Source organism: Haemaphysalis longicornis, unplaced genomic scaffold, assembly GCF_048455015.1.
Source record: "Haemaphysalis longicornis isolate Haplotype H1 unplaced genomic scaffold, Haemaphysalis longicornis Haplotype H1 scaffold_5, whole genome shotgun sequence".
Classification (NCBI taxonomy): Eukaryota; Metazoa; Arthropoda; class Arachnida; order Ixodida; family Ixodidae; genus Haemaphysalis; species Haemaphysalis longicornis.
This window is the reverse complement of record NW_027526385.1, coordinates 5908160-5933342: the sequence shown is the minus strand read 5'-3', so window position 1 is coordinate 5933342 and position 25183 is coordinate 5908160. Positions and strand designations below refer to the sequence as shown.

Here is a 25183-nt window from a genome sequence, read left to right as displayed (position 1 = left end):
AATTCTCGGGCACTCGTGTGAGCGACGAGGTTTCCACGAACCTCGTCGTGTGAGCGACGAGGTTTCCATGTGAGCGACGAGGTTTCCAGGCTCGTGAGTATTCGAGCCGTGTCAGTGACCACTGCCGTCATAGCATGCTGTCGGGCGTAGTCTGCCGCGTCCGTGTACACCCCCCTGCTTTGTTGCCCATATTTTTTCTCTAAGTTTTCGGCTCTGGCTGTTCTTCGGCCCTCATGGTGCTGAGGGTGCATATTTCGAGGTAGAAGGGAAACCTTGATGTTTTCTCTGATTTCTTCCGGAATAACTCCCATGGTAGGCCCCGAATTCACTACTGAATATCCCAGACGGCGCAAAAGGTGACGGCCAGTTGGAGTGGTGGCGAGTCGTTGCAGCTGAGCGGTCAGGTGGGCTTCTATGAGCTCGTCTTTGGTGTTGTGGAGTCCAAGCCCAAGCAGTTTCTCGGTCGATGTGCTTATCGGTAGTCTAAGGGCTCCTTTGTAGGCCTTCCTGATTAGTGCGTCCAACTTATTGCGTTCAGACGTTTTGATTATGGCTTAGGGAGTGATTTAGACAATTCTGGTTACAATGAAAGCTTGTACGAGGCGAATCATGTCTTGTTCATTTATTCCGTGCTTCTTGTTTGTGATACGGCGTAGCATGTGGGTGATTTGACTGATCGAAGAGTCGAGTTTGCGGATCACCTGAGAGTTAGAACAGTCTTCTTGAAGGATCATGCCTAATATTTTGATGGAGGGTAAGGGTTTGATGAAGACCCCATCTAATTCTATTCCTATGGTTGTCTTAGTGGCATTCTTGAGCCGAGATCTGTTCTGCACCAGTTAGACCAGTAGGAGTTCTGACTTCTGAGGGATGCATTTGAGGCCACAGTTCGCTGCATAGGTTCGGACAACGTCTGCAGTCTTTTGTAATTTGTCTTGCATTTCGCCTTCTGAGCCTTCCCCTATCCAGATCATGATGTCGTCAGCATATATTCCGTGATGCAGACCTGGAATTTGATCCAGTTGCCTTGGAAGGTTGATGAGGGCAATATTGAAGAGAAGCGGGGAAAGCACCGCCCCCTGCGGAGTGCCCTTGCATCCAATCGTGACGGGTTGAGAGCTCACGTCCCCAACTTTGATGACAGCCACTCGACCCGTTAGGAAGTCTCGAATGTACGCGTACATTCGTTCCCCGCAGCCAATGTTATTAAGGTTTTGGAGGATGACTTCGTGCTTGACGTTATCGAACGCCCGCTTTAGGTCGAGGGCCAAAATAGCCTTCGGTGTGGGCTTGTTGGCTTTGCTCAGAACATCTTCTTTAATTTGCAGGAGAATGTCTTGAGTTGAATGATGTGGCCGGAAACCAAACATTGTGTGTGGCATGCAGGGAATCCAGCAGGGCCAAATGATGTCTAACACGGCAGACGCCCTGATTCCAGAATGAATGCGTGCAACGCATGGCAAAGAGCCCCGTGGCAGAATCCCAGTTCCGTCTCCCCGAATGACAAAATAAGTGTAGCAGACAGCGGGAGGTTTAGCCGGCTGCATGTACTTTCTAGGTATCTTCGTATAATAGAGGAGAAACGCCGGCAGGAGAAGAACAAATGGTCGATCGTTTCTGGTTCTTTGCAGAAAGCGCATAGTGTGACTGCGCAGTCTCGACTGTGTAAGGTCACACTGACTTGCTTTCGATGCCGAACACCTACCTAATTTGAATTTTTATCTTCACCGCGCACGTATAGCGCCATCGGCCATGTGCGGCATCTGTCAAAAGGAGGAAACAATTGACCACTTCCTGTTGTCTTGCTGGCGGTTCTCCTCACTCCGAAATTGTCACCTGGAGGTTCACCTCCGGCGCCTGGGTCTCGCCTTGTCGGCGCCTAATTTATTGTCATTTGGGGCAGTCTGGCTTGGTTGGTGCAACGGGGATGTTTGTCGCGCTCTTCACTCATTTATTTCCGAAACAGGTCGCTTGCCTTGTTAATCAATCGCATCAACCAATTTTTAATCGTTTATTGAAATACCTGTTGGTCCAGCTGTATTGAATTTTTTGGTTCCGAAATTGTTAGCATCACTGTACCCTATTTTCCCTTCGTTTGAAACTAATCACTAAGCTTATTCAACAGTGAAACCAAAATAAGACTTCGACAATCCCCCAGAGTGGGTACGCGCCATTCTTGTTCCGGATCCAACCATCCAACCAACCAACCAAGCGCATAGCGGAGACGGGGCCAGATTAGAGCAGTGCAAGTAATAATTTAAATTTGGCACGCGACAGCGAAAGCTAGTGAGGGTGACTTCGCAAGCTCGCGACTGGCTTATACTGCACTTCCATGAGTACTGGAGGTGCTCGAACTCCCAGTCTTCGTAAGCAGAATCGGGCATACTTTGAAGTAAACACAGCCTACGAAAGCGAGCTGAAGTTATGAGGTAAATGGGCGGCAGAACCTCCACTACTGGACCGTTCAATCCCATTCCCGACAGAGCATCCGCCGATTCATTAAGTCAAATGCCTGCATGTCCAGGTACCCAGACCAAACGAAGGAGTCGGCTTCATAAGGCGAGGGACCCAGGTTCTTCATTGTTTCATCACCATCATCATCATGTGCCCTCCCATTCTCTTAAGTTAGCTTTCCTGCAGTGCGTGTTCGTTGCGACGCTGCCATCACTGAGACCAAGAAAGCTTCGCTTTAATAATCGTGATCCAGTCCCAACAAGTTAGCAACGCAAGGGACGCGCCATTTTGTATCTTTTGTTTCATAACCATCACCATCATGTGCGCTCCAACTTTGTAAAATTTTCTTTTCTCCAGTTAGTCTCTGTTACGACACTGTCACCATGTAAAACCATGAAAGTTTCGCTACAATCATCATGATCCAGTCCCAACTAGTTAGCAACGTTAGCAGCGGGAGGGACGCGGCATTTTGTTTCTTTTTTTTCACAACCATCATTATCATGGGCCCTGTCATTGTGGAAAGATGGCTTTCCAGCAGTTTGTTTTTCTTAAAACACTCTCATCATGTGAGACCATGAAAGCTTCGTCGCATTAAAAAAATAATAATCATGATTTAATCCCAACTAGTTAGCAATGTTGGCAACACGAGGGACGCGGCATTTTGTTTCTTTTGTTTCACCACCATCATTATCATGTGCCCTGTCATTGTGGAAAGATGGCTTTCCAGCAGTTTGTTTTGCTTACAACACTGCCATCATGTAAGACCATGAAAGCTTCGCTTTAATAATCATGATTCAATCCCAACTAGTTACAATGTTGGCAACACGAGGGACGCGGCATTTTGTTTCTTTTGTTTCACCACCATCATTATCATGTGCCCTGTCATTGTGGAAAGATGGCTTTCCAGCAGTTTGTTTTGCTTACAACACTGCCATCATGTAAGACCAGGAAAGCTTCGCTTTAATAATCATGATTCAATCCCAACTAGTTACCAATGTTGGCAACACGAGGGACGCGGCATTTTGTTTCTTAAATGCCGCGTTCTAACAGCGAGAAACGCACATTTCTCGCTGTTTAAGACGCTGCGTCATTGCCTCCTGTACGAAGGTGAGCCTGGTGCACTGTTTCAGTCATATCTAGGTGTCGCCTTGGCATCTTCCTTGGTGTTGAAGGGAGTCCTACTCAACTCCCACCATTTTCCGCAACTTGCGCACTCAACCAATGTTTCCTCCTCTTCTCTACTCTCCGTGCTCGCGTTCGCCTTGGCCCGTTTTACGCGCGTCTTGCCCATTGCAGCGAGCGTCTCAGCCGCTGATGCGTGCCGGTGTTCATCGTCCGATCCTCAAAATAGTTGCCGTGACATGGGGATGACGGGAAGCGGGGAGAAGATGATTTGGTTACGGTAACCAGACGTTCAACCTCCCGCACACACGCTCATACACCCTCTTTTCTTTTTTTTTTTTTTTTGCTTCATCACCATCATCGTTACGTGCCGTTTTGTTGTGTAAAGTTGGCTTTCTTGCATATAGCGCAGCGAGAATGGCGAACCACGTAGTGCCCTGCATTTCCAGCGAAATGCAGTTTTTGCGGAAGTCACACATTTAGTCGTTATAATAGCGTAAATAGAGATAATTGGGGAGACAGGATTGTGAAAACCCGAAAAATAATAAAAAAAAATAAAATTTTCGCTAAAATTATCTGGCAAAACCAAAAATACGCATCTCATGCATAAATTTCCAAAACCGACGAATAAACGAAATAAGCCCGCACAGGAACGTTCAAAATACGAATAAAAACATTGCCGCGTATCTGCTCCTTTCGTTGCAAATATCGACGAAAGACTAGAGTCAACTGGCGCCCCTGCCATGTAAACGCCTCCCTTCTATTTCCAGCTCACCACCCATGCTGTTTCTCTCCCGCCTCGTTTCTCCCAAGTACGTAGAGGTGTGCATAAATCATTTTAAATTTACCGCGTTCTACTGCTCCAGGCTGAGTGCCTAGATGCCAGCGCTGCCGTACGGTGGAGACGCGCGTGATTCGAGGTACCCTACTACAATGTTTATATACCCACGTTGCCCTGCTCCACGTGCATTCCAAGCGGAACGTGGAACCTGTCTCGTGGATCCTTTTGTTACTGTTGCCATTTGATTTCTTAAAATTCCGCCAGAAGCTGTAGTGGCGCGGGCGACAGCAAACCAAGATTTTCTGCCGTTTTTTATTGTTTTAGTTTCAGTTTTATTCATCTCATATTTCGAGAAATAAGCAATAAAGTTTGTTTATTTATTTATTTATTTATTTATTTATTTATTTATTTATTTATTTATTTATTTATTTATTTATTTATTAAAATACTGTCAAAGTCCGAAGGCGTTACAGAGAGGAGTGGTTAAAGATTCATACAATATTAGCTACAGCTGTTTTGAATGATGCAGCATCCGGAATGCTGGCGATGGAGGTGATGGAGTTGATGTAGTATTTCATTTCATATCGCAAAAATCAAGCATCCATGATTTTTTTAATAAAGGAACACTGCGAATATCACTTATTTATTGATTTTCGGCCTCACATTTGCGTAATGTTTCATTGTTGTTCAACATTGTTGACAAGTATGAAGACTGCCACCGGACTCAGACGTTTAGGTTTGACCGTGGGTGCGTAAAACTATTGCGCAGATTCTCTTTCACTTTGGCCAGGTGCCTGACTCGAGTCACAGACAGACAGACAGACCAAAATTTATGCGTTGAAGTCTCCCAAGAAAGACTATCGTCTTTCAAAAAATTGGGACCGCTTGCACTGGTGGTGTAAGGCTGGATAAACAGCAGCGCCGGAGGTCGACCTAGTTTCTCCCCGCAGTGGCAGATAATCCCATGAGAAATGGAGCAGCCGTACCCCAGCAGTGCGAAGCTGTTTTGAACGGCACTGTAAAGCAAAGACCAATAAAGTATGTGCAGTGTGTGAGCAGTTAGTCGTGCGCCACCCCTCTGGGACATTGACCTCTACCACAATTACCCAGTGGCCACTATCCCATACCTCATCTTCCTCTGATAGTCATCCTCATCATCATCTTCCATCCCGGGGCTCGTGTTCGCCTCTTCGCCGTCAGCTGAGTGTGTGTTCCGCGAAGGCTGCTACGCCTAATAAACGTCCTGTACCGGCTGTCCTTCAGGGCCCTTACAGGGGTTTTATTCAGTAGCAGTCGTCCTTATCCGTTTCATCGTCGTCTTCCGACGGCTCAGCCGCGTACGCCAAATCCTCTTATAGCATGTCCTTACCTCGGTAGACCTCCACTTCTTCGTCAGATGGTCCGGTGGCCGTCTCTACGGGTAGATTGTGAAGGGATGGCTTGACAGATTCGCCGTCGTCGTCTTCGGCGCGGCGGACCCGTGGCGTGCCTGTCGCTACACGACGACGACGGTGAAGGCGTGAGCTCCTTCTGTGGCGTAAGCCCACGCTCAAGCCTGTACGACACCGGACTGTCGCCGCGAGGCACGCGCTTACGTGCGCTCGGGGTTCTCTGTCTACGCCGGCCGTATTTCTGTGGGCCTCAACAGCTGTGCTGTTAAAAATTGGCGCAGCTTGCAGTAGGGGTGCAAGGCAGAGGAAACAGCAGAGCTGGCAGTGCCTCTGCCTCCGTCGGAGACCCGGCTGCTGAACATCACATGGATTTCTTGAACTTGCGTCCACCAGACAGATCCATCATGATCATCTGGGCACCCGCCCACTCTGCCGTCCCGGGCAACGAAACCGCCCACCTGTTGCCCCGAGAGTTATCCCGCCGGGCCCCGGGAAGCGAGCAGGAGAGGCCGACCCCGCTGATCACGTATCACTAGATAACACAGCACTAGAAGTTGGGACGTATCACCTACCCAGCACCGTATAAACACCTAACGAAAGAGGAGGAACGGCAGCTCCGTGCACTCCAGACGAATACTTTCCCCCATCCCACTAAATGCCATATATTGCACCCCACCGTATATTCCCCGCTATGCCGCTTCTGCGGAGTCCCCGGGACGCTCTTTCATGTGGTAGGGGGCTGCGAGCACGCCCCACTACATTCGCGAAATCACTCCATTCCTTCTCGCGAGCTTTGGGAGAGAGCTCTGACCAGCTCCGACCTCCGGCTGTTGAGGCGGGGAAAGCTCAAGGGGTCTTGGACTGAGGACTCCTCCCCATTGCTTTTCGCAATGAACACGTTTACTCTCTCTCTCTCTCTCTTGAAGTTGCAGCTCTAAGTTCTCCATCACTGGCAGGCCCGAATAATTTTGTCCGCATGCTTTCACATCTCTCCCAAAGTGGACCGCGTTATCACGCGCTAGAACTCGGCGTCTGTTGCGGGAACTTGGCATCTGTGCTCCCCACCTCAGGGCAAATATACGGGAACTGGCGAGAAGAACAACACGCGAGAGATCACGCCACGAACGCGCTGCGCAGAGAATTCTCGAAGCTCGAGCTGGCCCACGCCGGGGGCTCCTCACGAGGCGCGCGCTCACGTGCGCTCGGTATTTTTTCTAGGTATTTTCGCGAGCTCCTCACGTGGCGCCAGCGCGCAAGGCTGAACGACGCCGAGCACCCCTCGCGAGGTGCATGGTCACGCACTCTCGGCATTTTTTAACAGCGAAGCTGTTCATCTAATCCCAATTCTTCGTGTACGCAGCTAAAAATACCATGAAATTGCCGAGTGCGCCCACTTGAGCGTGGACCTCGCGGCGGCCGCCCGGTAGTTAACAAAGCCAAAAAAATGCCGAACGCTCGCGTGTGCGTGCCTCGGGACGACCCCCCCAGCGTGTCCTGCGCACGTCTTTCAAGCCAAGCATACCCACTTAGGCAGATAGGCCAAGATTGCGGCGACCACTCGGCAGTTAAAAAAACCAAGAAAATGTCCAGCGCTCGTGTGTGCGTGCCTCGCGGCGCCCGCCCAACGTTCCCGGTGCAAGTTTGCAAGCCAAGCATACCCACTTAAGGAGGTTGGCCAAGATTGGCCAAAAAAAAAAGAACAGCGTTCACCGTAATCGTGGCAACACTTGCTCTGAGAGAGATAGACTTTAGCGTTCGCCGTATTATTGACAACAGTTTCGTGAAACGGGAAGGACACGTCATAGCGTACGCCCCTCCAAGGTGATGTCAAATGATTATCACCTCCAAAAAAAAATGAACGAAGCTCATACTTATAAACAGTATAACAGGATGGCAAGTCGGGCGAGTTGGTGTTGATTCAACTTGAAAATTGGCGCGGAAAGACGTTGTCTAAGAATCGAAATACAAAGGACGACGCGTATTTCTCTTCTTAGTCAACGTCTTTCCGCGCCAATTTTCAAGATTTATACACAGTGATGTAGTAAAGCTCGTTGCGGCAGCCAAGAAGAAGCAAATAGGCTGCAATCGTGGACTTGCGCCTTCGTGGTGGTCGTGAAGGTTACGTGCAGCTTCTCTATTTTCAAGTCTTACGCGTTAGTGTGAGCCTCCTTCATTTTGATTGTATTTCTTCTGGTAACGCTGGAGGGCGGAACAAAAAGCTTAAACGGCTCTGCTGTTAAAAACATAATTAGCGACGTAATGGCACGTTATCGCTCTAATGGTATAAATGTACATCACTGGCGAAAAGAGAACAATTACAAAGAACAAAATTATCCAACATATTTCGCTACTCACAGCCATATATGTCTGTAAACGGCTCACACTCTACACAAGTGGCCTGAGATTGCTATAGCAGAGCTGACAGAGCTTTAGCAGACAATTCTCTGTATTTCTACAGATTTTATTATCACTGCTTTTGTTTCAGGGCAGACTGGATTTCGACGCGGTCATGCAAGGGATGAAGTACCTCAGCAACGTTGTCGACGAAACTCTCCGAATGTATCCACCAGGCGTCGTGTGAGTATGCCGGGCGAAGCCATCTCAGTTAAATGAATGTATTTGTCGCCTGTTATGAAAACGGTGCCTGTTATTAAATGCTCACTGCCCTCAAATTTCACCTAGGCGAAACTTATTTTGAACTACAATACGTACCACCAAACTAACTAGGGCATGATTTGTATCCCCGTGAAATGCGCCGGTAATTAGTTAGAAACGTCTAAAATAGCTCCATCGCAGGCGAGCCTGCACCTGCCAGCGGATCACGCAAACAGCCGTGAAGTGGGAATGACATGACAAGCGGCGGTGTGCTCTGTCCTTCAGCTAGTCAGGAGAACCGGTCCAGTGCCGCTGGGCACGCTTCTCCTGGGGCTGTGGCGAGGGCGAAGCGTTGCGCGAAGGTTTGTTCCGGCGGGACAGCAGCATCACAAAGCCCCCGTGAAACGAACAGCCCCATGTTTGTCTGATAGGGTAAAGCTGTAGTCCTTCCATGTTCGTGATTCCAGTTAACTGAGAAGTATGCTAAATGGCGAATAGCTAACAATCGACTAAAGCTTCCTGCACCCATTTGGCGCTGCGGCCCAACCACGTTCACAACGTAACTTAGAGGCAATTTGTTGTTTGCTTCTTCCCTTCTTGCTTTCAGTTCTTGCTAGGAATTCTTCTACGCTGTTCAGATGGGGACGCTGGACTCCTGCGACCTTTTGCAGGTTCACCAGCCGGCGAGCTGAGAATGACTTTGAGTACAATGGCATCACGTACAAGGCGGGCACCTCCGTCATGGCTCCCACGCTGCAGGTTCACATGGATCCCCGGTACTGGCCGGAGCCCCACAAGTTTGATCCAGACAGGTACGAGCACCGACTTTTCAAAATTCAGCGTCTTCCTTGAAGCCGCCACTCTTACAAGGCCTGTAGTGGATATCAGCTAACCCCGCATGCTGTCAGTAAGGAATTTTGTGGCTGCAGTTTTATAAATATCATATGACTCATTGCAATGGTTAAAGGGACACTGCAACACGTTCTTCAACTTCCTTTTTGAAACCCTAAATGCTTGCAGAACGTAGTCAACCAACACACCCAGTACTTAGATTCAGTGGCGTAAATCCAGAAAAATCACAAGGGGGGACACACATCTTGCCAAGGCGGCCATTTTGTTTGGTGCTTTATTTTCATTTATGTACAAATTACTATCGTGATTTGAATTAAAATAAGAAAAACGAGCATGCTTTGATACCTCACGTAATTGCACTGTGCTTTTGCAGACGTTAAAAAAAGATCAATAAGAAATACTCTGTACAATATGAGTACTGATCACCTATGACATGTTTCCGAGCTTCGACAACCGCAAGCAATGTCAAAACAAATTGGCGGAAATAATTTTAATTTATTTCGGCGAACCACAGCGGAAACAGCCAGGTTTTACCTGCTTTCAGTGATTCCGCTTGCACCTCGTGCACGTCGCCGATTGTGGAAAGCGAACCTTCTTTTTATTTAGCGGGAACGGGATGGTTATTCCAGCTCGTGCAGTACTTATTAGTGACAAAAACAGTTGTTTTAGCTTTCAAAGGTAAATGAAAGATGAATCTCAAGGGGGGGACACTTGCAAGGGGTGTCCCCCCCAGCCCGAACACCAGGGGGGTCAGGACCCCCCTGACCCCCCCATGATTTACGCCACTGCTTAGATTAGAAGGCCGCAAAGTTCCTCAGCCAAAAATTACTACTCTATGCCCATCAGATAACTTCAAACTCGCTCAAAATATTTTTTCTCTTTCCGGGTTTTCACGTTCTTCGACGGCTCGAATTACGTCACCAAGGCCATGTAGGGCCGTTGGCCGGTTTAACTTCAGTTCCAGCAATGAATACTTTTCGACAGCAACTTAAAAAAAACGCCACAAAAACAAAGCAGAAATGGATGGCGTATCTGGTGCGACGAGCAAATCACGCAGTGCCGTTCCGTGCTGGCGACAACTATAGCTTTTGCAGTGGTTCCAGACGCGAAGGAAAAAGGAAAGCGTTTATTGAAAGTGTTGCAGGGTCCCTTTAAGGTTGTTATCATGGTAGCTTGCACAGGGTTGTTGCTTGTACATGCCTCGCCGAAGAAACAGGAAAATTGCATATTCCCTGTCCTGGCGGCGTCAGGCGCATGTGCACACACGGCCGGACTGGAGGAGCGCGAGCGCGCGCCTGACGCTCCTCCAGTCCGGCCGTGGTGCACATGTGTTGTTTGCAGTGGCGTGCGGAAGAGGGGGCGAATGAGAGCTGGGACACATACTTTGGATGTTATCTACTAACAAGCCTTGATATTTATTTCCTGTGGCAAGCGATGCACCGCTTAAACGAGAACGAATTTGACGCCTTCTACCTCAACCGAACGAACATTCATTCCGTGATGCCTTTGTATAAAGATAAAAATCAAGAACACAAAATCTCAGGGTTATGTAGATTGTTTCCAATGCACACCACAGCTTTTTGAACTTTGAATTGATTTCTTCCTCGAGTTATGTTTTTTCTGTGTTCCTGTTTTCTATGTTCTCCGTGTTAATTTGTGAGAGACGAGGGCAGGTACCGCCCTCTCACAAACAAAATCTCGCGTACGCCATTGGTTGTTCCAATCGGTCTATCGTGGTAAACAGGCCCCTACTTGAGGCATCCCAAACTGCCCTTCCCACTTCATATGTGACATACAATTTGGCTTGACGCAGCTATAACCGTAGTATGCGGCCTTCTAATCTAAGTACTGGGTGTGTTGGTTGACTACGTTCTGCAAGCATTTAGGATTTCAAAAAAGAAGTTGAAGAACGTGTTGCAGTGTCCCTTTAACCATTGCAATGAGAACATGTATACCAGGCAAAGCACAAAAATAGCAACGTGCATAGCGGTGCCCCTCCAATCCCATCGGCTTTTCGCATCAGTTACAAATGACAAAAGGGGCTAAAATGAAATTACAAAGAGTTTTGCAGGAAGACAATGGTTCATGTCTTCGTCAAATGCTGAAGGCCACCCTCGCATAACAGGGCATAGACGCAGTTGGACGGTGGGTGGCTGGTGCCGGAAAAAGCAGTCGCTACGACACACGTAAGCATATTCAATGTATAAAATTGTTCATGATATTTAATATGACTTATTAGAAGGTCGACAACATGGCACTTAAAGTAGATTGATTCCCATAATGTGTGCTCTTACGGGTCAATTGGGTATCGAGTGTCAGGAATGCAGCGATGTTTTTGGCGAGTGACGTGCACTACTATACCGCATGACCCTATCGTTACTTGTTACATGTTTCACTGGTGAAATAAAGGGGTCCTTAGGAGATCATACTTTTTTTTCACCGAGGCGCTACATGGCTAGGATCCAGCAGATCGTGGCTGGCGGCAGACGGAGCGTAGACCAGTATTCAGCCTATGAACAAAATCACAAACGAATGCAGCTTGGTCCTTGAACCTCCATATTTGATGTAAGACGGCCTATATTGCCCCTGGAAAATGTCTTCCCAGCAAGACGCCTGTGTTCTGAGGTGCAGCCCTTTTTAGGGGCCTGGGCTTTGTAAGCTGGCTTTCCCACATTGTGGGCTGCACAGTGAAGCTTGGTCATCTACGGAGAGAGCATGCTTACCTCCCTACTTAATGCTCCTCTCCCTCGCCGCTGCCTCTTTCCCGAGTCATGTACACTCCTCGCCACATGCGGCGTGTCTCTTCCCCCGGCATTGCGCAATTCCGCGCGTTCTCCCGCGGCCACCTGTGCGGCGCACTAGAGCCTGCGCCGTGATTGGTTAAGCCGCGCTATAACAACACGTCATTGTCGCTACCCACCAATCATGTATGTCCTTATTCTGTGACGAACGTTCGCGCCACCGTCCTTATATTTCAACATAGCCAATCCCCACTATAGGTAAACTCATGAAATTCAAGGTTTGACGAAATCTTGTCTGGTCGGGTAAAAGATTCCGTATGGCAGCCGAAACGTCTTTTTATAGCTCAGTGAACAAGGCTTCCGTATGGAAGCCGAAACGTCTTTTAGAGCTCAGTGAACAAGGCTTCCGTATGGAAGCTGAAACGTCTTTTTACCGTTTTAAATAAACCTTTGGTCCGCGATCACCAGTTTCTCCAACTATGAATAGATAAACTCAACGAACGAATCCCACCACGGCCAGCACCGGTGGCCTTCCCTCTTCACGGGGTGGAAGGGCTGTCATGGTCTTTTGTTCTCTGGGTCTTCCCAATAACCGGCGATACTGAAAAAGGATATTATCATTTCAATGGGAATTCCAAGAGGGCGCACTCGATCTGAAGAGAGACAATGCACGCACCTCATATCCCGACGAGCAGTAAACCCCAAACCGGCATGCTAGTGCAGCTCGGAGCAAGTAAACGAGCTGAGCCACATGATTACATAGGACCATAGTAGGATGGTGATACCTTCGTTGTCAAAGAGCGTAATCTATGGGGGAAAGCTATATGGATAGCTATATGGCCACTGCGGTGCCTGCCTCAAGGTGAACCAACATGCTCGACACTTGTGATGTCTTCGACGGGAGTGAGGCTAAGAAAATCTATGGTTTCATTACTGACATGGTGGTCCTCCCTATTGGCTGTCCTCCCTATTGGCTACTTGAGCGTTTCATGTAGATTTCTATAGGTAGTAGACTTGATAGCGACGCCGTCAGGATTGTTAAGGTTGACCATCCTGGTGATGTCTTCAACATCGACCGACCGACCGATTGATTGATTGGTTGATTGATTGATTGATTGATTGATTGATTGATTGATTGATTGATTGATTGATTGATTGATTGATTGATTGATTGATTGATTGATTGATTGATTGATTGATTGATTGATTGATTGATTGATTCCATTTCATTCCGCTCCTCCAAGGTTCCTCCCAGAAAACTCGGTGGCCCGGCCATCAATAGCCTACCAGCCTTTCGGCGCGGGACCAAGAAACTGCGTTGGCTTGCGGCTAGCGCTGTTTGAAACCATGTACACGGCCGCAAGAATGGTTCAGAACTACCGGCTAACCCTCGGGAACTCACAAAAGGTATAAATAATACTTAAAATGTCCTCGCAGGACCAACGCCACAACCGTCCGCAAATTACGTTGAATTAGGTAGACTCTGCTCTTTTCCGCTGCACCTCACCGGTCATGGAGGAAATGAGAAGATGCGAATAACATTACTGCAATAAATCAAATAACTGAATAATGAACACCCTACCCGCTTTCAGAACGACGCTTTGCGAGACGTGGGCAGGTGGGTCATTTTTGTTCCTCCACACAAGCTCCGGTGAAAGCTGAACAGAACGGAGCAGACGATGATGATGACGATGATGGTGGTTCGATGTTTATGGCGAGGGATGAGCTAGGGAAAAGAGCGCCAAACAGGAGTGGTTAACCAAAAGAAACGAAGAGGTAGGTAGCAAAGCCTATAAGCAAGAATAACAGAAAAATTTATTAAAGGCAATAGAGATAGCTGGCGTACAGGGCCAGTTTTTGATAAAGGAGGATAATAGATGAGGTTTAAACATTTAACTCCCCCAAAACTACTCAATAACACGTTTCCTGGAAACCATGATGTCATCACCTAAAAACAACGATGGATGGAGTAGGATGTGTTGTTTGTAGAGTCGGGGAAAGTGTTCGTGCTTTGTTGTGTCTAGTGCCTTACATTGGAATTATAATGTGAATTACGGATAGGTGTTCTCCACACCTGCTGTACAGGGGCATTGAAGAGCCAGTGAGCAGGTGGGAGTGTGGTGCATGCGTGTGGCCTATCCGTAGTCTAGCACGGCAGGTTCCGTGTGTCTGTTGTATGAATGGGTTGTGTATCGTCCTAAGTGCGGTTTCATTACGTGTAGTTTGTTGTCTGTCTTTTCACTCGAGCCTGCTTGCCATGTTTTACGAAGGTGATGTACGATGACAGGGAAAATCTTATCTTTATTCTTCAGGTTGCTTGAATTGCTAAAGAATATATAATTACTGGTAAATTTGGGTCTTACTCATGGTGAACATGCCGTCCTTCTTTCTAGAGAATAACTTAATCTTTTAAAGTCCAATCGAAGTACAATCAGTGATTTAGCCCTGGCCAATTCCCTCTGTGAATACGATCCCAAAACATTGACGGAATCATCATCTCATCATCATTCAGGCCTCAGCATACTGCTACCAGCTTTTCCGGAGTGTGTGCGCGAAGTACGAGAGGGATTAACTTCCTTTAAAAAGCGAAACACTTTAAACCTTTATATTTTAAGTTGCTTCCACATGATCTCTGAAATGGTAAGATCAAGGCAGACAGTAGCGAAAATTATTCGCACCCAAACATGACATGCTCACTAAGGGTGTACGTGTGTGCGCGGTAGCACCAGTAGACTCGTCACTTGTCATAACATTCTACGTTCTTTCTTTTTTGTTTCAGGGCGAGATGGAGATGATTTTCGATGCCACAGTTTCGGCACCAGCGGAATGCCCGTACATTCGGTTTCAAAGGGTCTAAAGACACGTTTTATGAAAGCACAAATAAACACCATTATTTGCCAAGTACTTGCGAACAGCTCACATAAATAACTCAATGAACGATTGTCTTGTTCAGCCCCTCGATGATTTAAGTATCTTGCTTATCTCTGGGAAGATTGGTTTTCTTCTGCCCGGTAAATTATCAGTGTACAGTTCATATCAGCTACTTCATAGCGGCACGAGCGGCATAACACAGCGCGTGAATGTATTTAAGGGCGAGCTTTCGTAACTCGTATCAACGGCACTCAAATTTTTCCTTGCCCATGTTTGATTCAAATAAAAAGTTTATGCTCTTGAAATCACTATGGCGAAATCCTAAGCCTCGCAAGCACAGATCACACTAGGTACCGTCGTTCAAAGTAGCTCCAAGCAGACGACGTTTGCACCTGGCGGAGAGTCGCCGAAACAAGTTCCGAGTGTCCCGTAATGGAGAAGGGAAGCTGCACCGTGGAGCTCGCGCTTTGGCGACTTGCACGGTGCTCTGCCGGGCGCAGGGCGCGTTCGCCGGGGGTTTCTCTGCTACATCACCGCGCTGCACCGCCGTTGGCATCACATGTTTTAAACTGACCGCATAGACAGCAATATCTGCTTTTTCTTTTTTCAATGCAATAAGAGAGATTAGAAGCCAACAAGCTATGCGCGCTTGCCATGCTTCTGGTGCTAGCAAAACTTCTTTTACTTAAAAATAATGTCTTTTCTTCAAAAATAGCGTGAAACGTGCCCTTTCATGTACATTTCTCATTCCTATTGTATCTTCCAGAGAAAAAAAAAAGATATTTTTTTTTTAATTCTTGACCCACTCCACCGATACAACCAGGTGGAGTGGGTAGCCAGCCGGTGACAGAAGACCTTCTCAGGAAACTGAAATCTTGCCATCGTAAGGATGCGCATGACGGGCCTGCTCACGAGAGTGAGAGGAAAAAGGTTTCCCTTGTCCCGTTCATTCACGGCTTGTCTCACGGTTTAAAGAAGACCGCCAACCATGTAGACATGAAGGTAGCGCTTAGCGCTCCCCACAAGCTGGTGAAATTGGCCAAAGAAACTACAAAAACTGCTGCGAACAACCGTGGGTGCCATGTAAAGCATCGTACACAGTACGTCCCATGCGTGGATCGTGTGGTTTATAGCATTCCCCTGAGGAAATGTCGGTCCGTGTACGTCGGTCAAACTGGCAGATGCCTTAATTACCGATTGAGGGAGCACGACAACAATGTCAAAATAGGAAACGATGGGTTCTTGGCCATGCATTGCAAATCTTGCGGAGGCAAACCTCAGTTTGAAATGTGCGAGGTGATAGGTGGAAGCGGTAATCAAACTACTCGAGAAATTATTGAAGCGAACGAAATTTTAAGGCATGGTAGTAAATGTGTAAGCCGGGCGCCTATTGCGTTGTCAAAAAAAGAGAGATTGCCTTTCGAACACGTGCTGCACTATGGGCATGACGTGAATTGTTGTTTGTATAGCTTGTGCTAAGTGCAGTGAACGCGTGCTGATATGGTGCTGTAATACTAGAGATTAAAAGTATTTTTTGTAGTTATGTTAACATGCATAATGTGTATGAACGGTGCAAGGTTCATCGTATTAAATATATTTGGAAGTCAGCGCTCGTCCCGTCGTCTTTCTGTGTCCGTGTTTTATTACGCGCTGTAGCATCTTTTGCAGCGAAAGAGCGTGATTTGCGCGGCTGTCTTGTGGGTGTGCTTGGCGAGCGACAACCTGCTGGCGCGTCGCTTTCGCGCATGTGCGACCACTGCGTCCCTGCTCCGTGGAGTGTACTGCAGACGGTTGCGTTGCGATGAGCTCAGCTGGCGCCAACTGTCGGCACTCATTAGCATCCTGATGCACTACTTCGCTTTCCCTCTCTTAGACGGCAGCATCATCGAAATAGAGGAGGTTATAGGAAAGATGTATGGCGCGTTCATACTGCTGTCTGCGCTTCAGCTAGTAGCGGAGTCGGTAACACGCCTGGCACCTCCCATTGCGGCGACGGATCACCCGGCTCGAATCCTGGCGCAGCCGCGTTTTTCTGGCGATGTCATTTCCGTGACGGATAGAAATCAGTCAGATCTTGGTGGATCCCGGCATAAAACATTTTGGTGTAAAAGACATGTTCACGGCGTGATTTTAAAGGGGCCATGAAGACAACATACAATTTCGTTCAATCTGAAAGGAATAACCCTTGGCAACTCACTCGGTTCCATTCCAGCTACAAAAGACAGACGGGCCGCACGCATCGTCATAATGCCCCATTATCACCATCGGGAACAACCACGTAGTACAAGTTGTCCAACACGTCTCTGAATTCTGCATGTTCCGAAATACCGTCGCAGAAGCTTTGAGACCATGTCGTCGGATTGGGGTCCAAACCCACCCTATCACCTCCATGGCCGATAATCGGTGCGTCGGCGTCGGCGTCGGAGGTTGTAGCGTCCGGCATCCACTGCAGCTGCTGGAGCGTTGTACGTTGTACGCACTCCAGCAAGCTGGCGGACCCCCTCCGCACGCTGAAGGTACCCTTCGACGTCACTGTTGCGGTCGTCGTTGCTGAAGATGACGCTGCTGCTTTGGCGGCAAACATTAGCGCTACGTGCCTATATCCACGGCATGGCCTGAGTGACGCCGCTCAAGTGCGCAAATAATGCCCAGACCTAAATTACAGAGAGGAAAATCTTTTGAGCAAGTTTATAGTTTAATGTGGGTATGCAAACATTAATATTTGGTTTAGGTACATTGGGGCCACCTCACCTAACTACTGTACTTTCTGTTAACTACGTTCTCAGAGAACCTCATATAATGCAAAAAAAGTTCGAAAAAATGTTGCAGAGTTGCACCCGGTGGCGCATAGTTGGAAGGTGTTGTTTCACGCCACCATCAAAAAAAATTCAAACGTAGCATGCTTTCAAGCTTGAGACATCGCGTTGGGCGTACTCCCGCACTACAGTGAACTGTGCGCACACTGCCGCTTTTTTTCATCTGGTATCGCTCTCATCACGTACGTACTCATCGGCAAAGGAACGACAGCACTTCATGCTGGCCTTGCAATGGACCTTCTCCACGGCAAGAAAAGCGCTAGTAGCGGGGCATACAAAAAAAAATAGTAGTGTCTTAGCTCTGCTATGCCAGAATATACGTAGCGTGAGCTAAGGTTCAGCAATCCTGTCCAATCCAGTACAGTCCTGTCCTGTCCCGTCACTGCTCCTCGCGCATGATCAGCACGGCTCTTCACGAGCCACGCGGAACGGCTATCAAGCGGCTCCGGTGCAGCGTCAGACTTGGCTACTGCGCAATTGAGGAGCACACCTGTGCACGCGCCGGCGCCAGTGCGTCTGCCGCGGTTATGACGCAACACAATCTAACACAATCCACTTTAATCCAATCCAAATCCAATCCAATCCAAGCCAGGTCAAGGCAAGCCAAGCCAAGCCAATCCAATCCAATGTCCCTCGCGCTTACGCAGAACGGCCCTTCACGGCACACGCGAAACTGCTCAACCTCGGCCGTGTAGCTTACGCTACAAAAGCGGAATTGATGGCTCCTGCTACCACGGCTCCTCGTGACGCCGTTGTCCAATATTGCTACCAACGGGCCTATGGTGATAGCTACGAAGCTTGCCCTGCATATGCACATCAGGCTCCTATTTGTTAGGTTCATTCGTGAAAGTCGCTCTTCGGGTGCGCTGTTGACGAGGCTCAATACGTTTTATATATACTACAAACTGGCCAGCCCATGACTTAGCGCTCTGGCAGTGTCCCCCCGACGCCAACCAGGATCTCTGTGGAGTGCCCACCGCATCCGCGGGGACTCCGGTAACAGCGAGCCACCAAAAGTAATGGCGACGCCTGCGAGCGCATGCGCACCAAGGACGTGGAATCAGACCGGCAAACTGCGGCATAATGGAAACAGTCGTCTTCCCATTCGAATTGGTCACCCTCAGTCAGGCTGCCTCGCTTCCAGTATATAATATGTATTTACACTCAGCAGGACTGAAGCCGAGTTTAGATGGGTGCGACAGAAGCGCAGCGAACGCAGTTTCTGACACGTCGTCATTTAGACGGCACGATTCGCTCGCAACGATGCGCTGCGAAGCTACTGCGTATGCAGGCTTGGATGCGCTCGCTTGCCGCTGTGCTAGCTCGCTGCGATGCTCCTCTGTCGCATCCATGAAACCGCGGCTTCAAACCCGCGTGCGCTGAGCACAAATGCGATACGCGGTTTGCAAAACAGCAGCGCGATACGGCAGTTCTCAGCGCGTCGACCCAAACAACGCGTCACGGCACGCGTTTGAGCGGTGAGTGTGTGTTCGCCAGCACGCACCGCTGAGTCACCCGCGCCCTTCTAGCCAGCCAGCCGTGTTGTTCTTTTGGAAACGCCCGCGCAGAAGTGACGATGCGCCAGGGAGGAATTTGGGAAGGCCCCCAAAAAGACGCGCCTTCTCGCAAGACGCAACAGTTGCGTGCAGCATTGCGAGCACGCATTTGGCGGCGCGAGCACGTTCGAAGGCGGCACGACACGCGATCGGGTGTGGCGCGCTTCCTCGACGAAACTGACCCCACATTTTGGCGTAGGCTCGTCAGAACAAAGTACGAACTATATGCGTCGTAGATCTGGTCAGACACCTATCAAATTAGTATCCCTCTGTAGAAGAACGCATGTCTATAGAGTCTAATGCATTTCTATCAAAATCAGATTTTTCCAATTGCTGATTACATGGAAAGGTTTATTGAAGCTACACATCGACAGCTGCCAATCATTTCTTTTGAAGGGTACTTTTCCAGGCGTTAGCATCTTGCTATGTTTGCATCGCCGTGGGAACGTCGCCAGTAGATGAAACAAACAATCAGGGAAAAGAAAAAAGAACTAGCGTCTGCGAGATTTCCACCTGGTTCATACGATTGCTGCCGGGCAACGACACCCCACACCACGAGACCGAATGGCCGACGTCGCGTAAACAAGGCTGAAAAAGCTAGTGGATACATTTTCAAACGTGCACCTAGATGGTAAAAGCGTCATTGGCACGTGTACGGAATGGCGGGGGGGGGGGGGGGGGGGGGGGGGGCATACCTAATAATACAGCAGTTCTCGGGTAATGCTTTGGGGAATCCGTTCGGTCGCCTCAGTTGGGCTTACGTGTCCTTACAAGCTTGTTTCGATTAGACATGAGTCTAAGAAGGGGTTTTAGTCTAAGCGCGCTGCCTACGCCTCTGGTAAACAGTTTCCGCCGAACAAAATTTTGACAAAGCTTAATAGTTACGCAGGTAAGTTAAAATATATACCAAACTTTAAATGTCCATTTTTCAGTACTACAAAAATTTACCGTATCCCAATGTCAGGCCTTTGCTGTTTATTAGTACAAAATTTAGACGACCCTGAAACAGGAACTTGCTCTGCCAGAGGCGCGAAATTTCGACGCTCATTCGTGAAAAATGGTATGAAATTTGATCTAGAATGGGAGACTTTGCTCAAGAAAAAAATGCGGCATACACTCATTCGTCCATAACGTATGTATATGAATGACCAGCGAATCTGACGTGTCCACGTTACATTACAGCGGAGCTGCTAGTGTCTGACTACCCCATATTTTGCGTTGTAGTACGAGAAAAGCCGCTCCCTCATTTGGCACATTCCCTTCCCTTCGCCGCTCCCTTTGGGCACCGGTTCGCCTCAGGTGCTTAATATTTTCATATAAGTTGGCGTATTTATTGCTCGAGAAAAAAATGCACTGACTATTACTCTAGGCACGTTGCACCGCACAGAGGCCGCTGTGAGCGCGTCACTTTTCATACTAAAGTTGTCTGCAGCGCACGCTGGGGCATTGATAAAGGAGCGGCGATTTATCCATCAGTAATAACCCACTGCCTGCAGCATACTGTGCCAACAATCTATGGAGTTGAGACAGATACTGTGTAAAGAAGGCTGCTCAGCCGTTCAGCTCTGGCGGCGGGGCGGCCAAAACAACACGATCCACACAAAACGATGATGTCGTATTGTGGTTCTGTCATACGGGCCCTCCGGGCTGGAAGTGCGGGATACCGAAACGGATGACGGCGTGTATTTAGAGGCGCTGTTGGAAATAGCAAAAAAAAAAAAAAAAAGACAACATATCTGCTTGCTTAGCTGCAATTGTCGTCGAAAGAGGACAGTTTTCTGCCGCCCGGTCACATATCACATTCCGTGATCCCCTTCCCCCGCCTCCGACGCTCTTGCCCTCCCATATCGCTACCCTCGTATGATGCGTGCAATGGGGGCATTCTCGACTCGTTTTCCTGTCGGGAAAGCACGCTCATGGCTTGCCTTTCTTCGACACCGTTTTTAAGCATCGTTTTGAGTGTGTTTTTTTTTTCATATCGTAAAAACCAATGAAGCCAATCACGGTACCACTGTTCTCATCAAAAGAACAGTGCTACTCTCGGTTACGTACTTGTGTATTGCCTCAACCGTACCTTTGTTTTCCTTTGCCCAGAACAATGCGGTCATGCGTGAACCATATTCAGCAATGCACTTGCAGTGGAGCACCTGCCATGGTGGCTCAGTGGCTGTGGCGCTGCACTGCTGAGCCCAAGGACGCTGGTTCGATTCCTGGCCGCGGCGGCCGCTTTTCTGACGGAGGCGAATAGCAGAAACGCCCGTGTGTTCGATATTTCCACGCACATTATGGATCCCCAGGTGGCCAGAATTAATCCGGAGTTCTCACTACCGTGCCCCTCATCGCCTGCGTAGCATCGGCACGTGGAACCCCACAATCAATAAATCACGCGTGGCGGAGCAGCAAGTCCGCGACCAATTTTTGTAGCGTAAACTACACTGGCCGAGGTTGAGCAGTTTCGCGTGGACCTTGAAGGGCCGTGCTGCGCAAGAGCGAGGAGCATTGGATTGGATTGGATTGGATTTGGATTTGGATTTGGGTTGAATAGGATTGTATTGGATTGGATTGGAAATCCAATCAAATTGGAGTACGGGTGTGTGGCGAATTCGGTCTGCACATTCGCCGGTCAGCGCATCCCAGAGGAGTGACGTCATAGCCGTGGCAGACGCACTGGCGCCGGGGCGTGCCCAGCTGTGCGCCTCCGTTGCGCAGTAGCCAAGTCTGACGCGAGCCGTTTCGCCTGGCTCCTGGAGAGCCGTGCTGCGCATGCGCGAGGAGCAGTGACGGGATTGGAATGGACTGAACTCGACTGGATTGGATAGGATTGGATTGCATTGCTGAACATTAGCTGCCGCTACGTATATCCTGGAATAGCCGAGCTAAGCCACTGCTAATTTTTTGTCGGGCTGCAAATGTAGTCGAATCGAGTGACACAAAAACAGGCGGACAGATAGAGAGACCAACCAGAATTTTCGCGTTTAAGTAACCGCCAAAAACTGTTGTCTTCAAAAAATTCAAGTGCCCTTCGCTCTGTGAAAAAGGACGACCGGCGAAGTTGGCCGCTCTCAAAAAAATTAGCCCCATCTTCCCGAAGGGAACGCTGAGTAGATGCGGAGCATCTCGGGGTTCCGTTGTGTTTCCGTTGTGTTCGTAGTCGAATTTGGGGGACCCACTAACTGATGGGACTGTTGCTTCTATCACACTTCATCGGAAGAACGGAGTGAAGTGGAGTCAACCGCATCAAGCGCTGAACTGAACGCCCGCAGCGCGCTACCCGATTTACATTCAAGGTTGAAGTAGAGGAGACGAGAGGAGGAGAGATGCGCAAACGCCGAGCATGCGCCGCGAAAGCAGAAGCGAGAACGCGGGAGAAGCGAAAGCGAAGTGAACGCAGCTGGTACGAGAGAAGAAGTGGCGGGAGTATTGCGCAGCTGTGGGAGAGAGGGAAGGAGGAGAGTTGCGCATGCGCAGTGTGAGTGCGGACGCCGACGCGGGACATGCCCTGACTATAAGATGCTCCGCATCTAAAAGCGTTGACGCTGCTCCGCCCGCACCGCCGCGCCGCCGCCGCCCCTGCCCACCGCAGTCGCTTGAGCTGGGCTTTACGCAGTAGCTCGCTGCGCGCGCGCTCTGCTGCGAGAGAGACCCCTTTTCGCCCTCTTTGATGCACCGTTCCCACTTGCTAGAAACTGCAAAGGCGAGGTTGCAGCCAATCTCTCTCCCCTTACTTCTCAGTTCTTTCCAACCTTCATTTTTCGCGAATGCGCATAGTGGTGCGCCGGAGGAGTTTTCTGCTACTCGGGACCACCGGATGTTCCTTGCGCCTAGCCATAAAAAGCTTCGCTTTAAATGCATATCGTCGCTGCTGTAGGACCGTTGCCACGCACACATGGCACGTGTCGGCACTACCGATTGTACTTATCTCTTCAGTCTATCCATTGTGGAAAGAGTGGTGAAGCAGTCATCTTACCCATGCGGATAGAGCGCGCATGGCAGATGCTCACGCCTTGATTGATTGATTGATTGATTGATTGATTGATTGATTGATTGATTGATTGATTGATTGATTGATTGATTGATTGATTGATTGATTGATTGATTGATTGATTGATTGATTGATTGATTGATTGATTGTAAAACCTTGCTAATTTTTTGTTTCATATCCACTACTTGAGGAAGAACCATACGAGATATTTCCTTCAAGCATGATCATATAGCACGGCCGCAGGTCAAAATTTGTTTGGAAAACGTTGATAATTTCTTTTTGAAATCCTTTACTTGAGGACGAACCGTAAGAACTATTTCCTTCCAGTATCATCATTAAGGCTTAGCCGCATGTCAAAATTTGTTTATGTAAAGTCTTCGTACATGTAACGCATTTCTTGCACTTTATTAACGGTTATATTAAACTAACTTTCCGCTTTCCATCCAGTTCAACTTATTTTTAGCCAGTTTTTACCTTTGTCAGTGCAACACCGATCAAAACGAACTGCAAATTCGATAAGGAGCGGCCGCACATTCAATTACAATGATTCAGGCTGTCACACAGCTATCTCGAACAAATACCTTAAAGCTGAAAAGCTAAGTTACTTAGAGAAACGAAATGCTTCGAAAACCCCTGTCGGGTCTTTTCGAGCACTCAAATCTTCCAATCCCCGAAATTCGCTGGTCCAGCACAGAGAGAGTTCTGGAGGATGTACCTTCACGCAGCACAAAAACGTCATTCCATGAAGGTATGACGTCAAAGTAAAAAAAAAAAGGCGACAGATAACGTTCAAGGCCGCGACGTGTCGTTCATTGCCTGCATGCAGATGTGGATATCCGGACAAACGGGAAGCGTGAGCGGCTTGCGGTTGCCCCAAAACACGCGACTTCTAGGCGCCTCTAAAGCGACTTTTCGTTACAGCATCTATTCACCCATCAAAGCGCATTGAGTTACGACCGCAGCGTGAGCTTCACCCATACTTAACACAGGCGCTGTGTTCTGCGCAGAATATTCTCCCAAAATCTAAGACGAGGAGCTAGAGCAATTTGAACCCTTCCAATCTTCAAGTGCGCTCCCATCAGAGGGCACACCATGGGTGGAACCACACACTGTTGTTGGGCTGTTAGGGTTATCGCCGGCATTGCATGCATGCGCAACCGATAGGGCCAGTCTGTATACGGAAGGAATGGTTCACTAATCTCGCCCTGAATTCTTTTTAACACGAAAGTGTTTTATTCCCGCATACACCAAGATTTCGGTGACGTCGTATCCGTCACGGAAGTGACGCAATTATAACGAAGCAAGCGGCCTGTAAAGGGTGCACCCCTGCACACAGTGTCTTCTTGTGGGGAAGCAACGTTCAGTACTAAAGAATACGTTACACCTATGGTTGTGCGTTTTCTTGTTTTATACTTTTACACGAAACTATTTTATGCCGCGATACACCAATATTTCACTGACGTCATATCCGCCACGGAAATGACGCCAGTCCACCTTTGCCCAAGCGACTCGTCAGCAGTACGTAGCTCTCCAAGTACACCCACAAGACAGCCGCCGACCCGCTAATCATGCTCAGCTGCAGATTTCACTGCACATTTCAATTTCGCGTTTTACCGATTCCTATGACAGAGGAATCAACTACAGTATTTTTTTTTGTCTAAAAAGATAGACTGGGTTAGTTCTTACGTAGCGAACCTACACCTAGTCTGTAAAACACAGCGTACTGTAAGGATAACACCCAAGATTTTACTCCTCTCTCTTTCTTTGTTCGTGCTCAAATCCCGCGCGCACGCCCGTTCATTTTCGTACACCCCTCTGCAAGAGAGGTCCAAGGAGTTACGTAGCCAGCTTTGGCGCTACTTCTACTCGTCTGACAGTCGTTTCGCCAGCACATCAGTATGAACCGAGTTCGTCCAACGTGCACAGAACTAACTCCTGCCGGCGGGCCGCGCTGGCAGGAGTTATTTTCGGTGACTTTAGCTCTCCCCGCTTTACCCTCACTTACTCCCGAAGGAAGCTCGT

General features: G+C 48.5%; 1 protein-coding gene across 6 annotated transcripts in view; it reads left to right on the top strand.

Moving 5' to 3' along the window:
• Positions 1 to 16344, top strand: part of LOC144137852 (cytochrome P450 3A8-like) — a 54353-nt gene extending 38009 nt beyond the window's left edge. For 3 of the 6 annotated variants that reach the window (XM_077669864.1, XM_077669863.1, XM_077669862.1), the window contains exons 11-14: positions 8234 to 8325; positions 9015 to 9155; positions 13181 to 13343; positions 14716 to 16340. In XM_077669864.1, coding sequence (XP_077525990.1) covers positions 8234 to 8325; positions 9015 to 9155; positions 13181 to 13343; positions 14716 to 14793 — 474 coding nt within the window. In that variant the 3' untranslated portion in view covers positions 14794 to 16340. Of the gene's footprint in view, positions 1 to 8233; positions 8326 to 8950; positions 9156 to 13180; positions 13344 to 14715 lie in introns of all 6 variants that reach the window. The other 3 variants (XR_013315748.1, XR_013315747.1, XM_077669865.1) reach the window with 3 other exon arrangements.
• The last annotated feature ends 8839 nt before the right edge of the window (positions 16345 to 25183 follow it).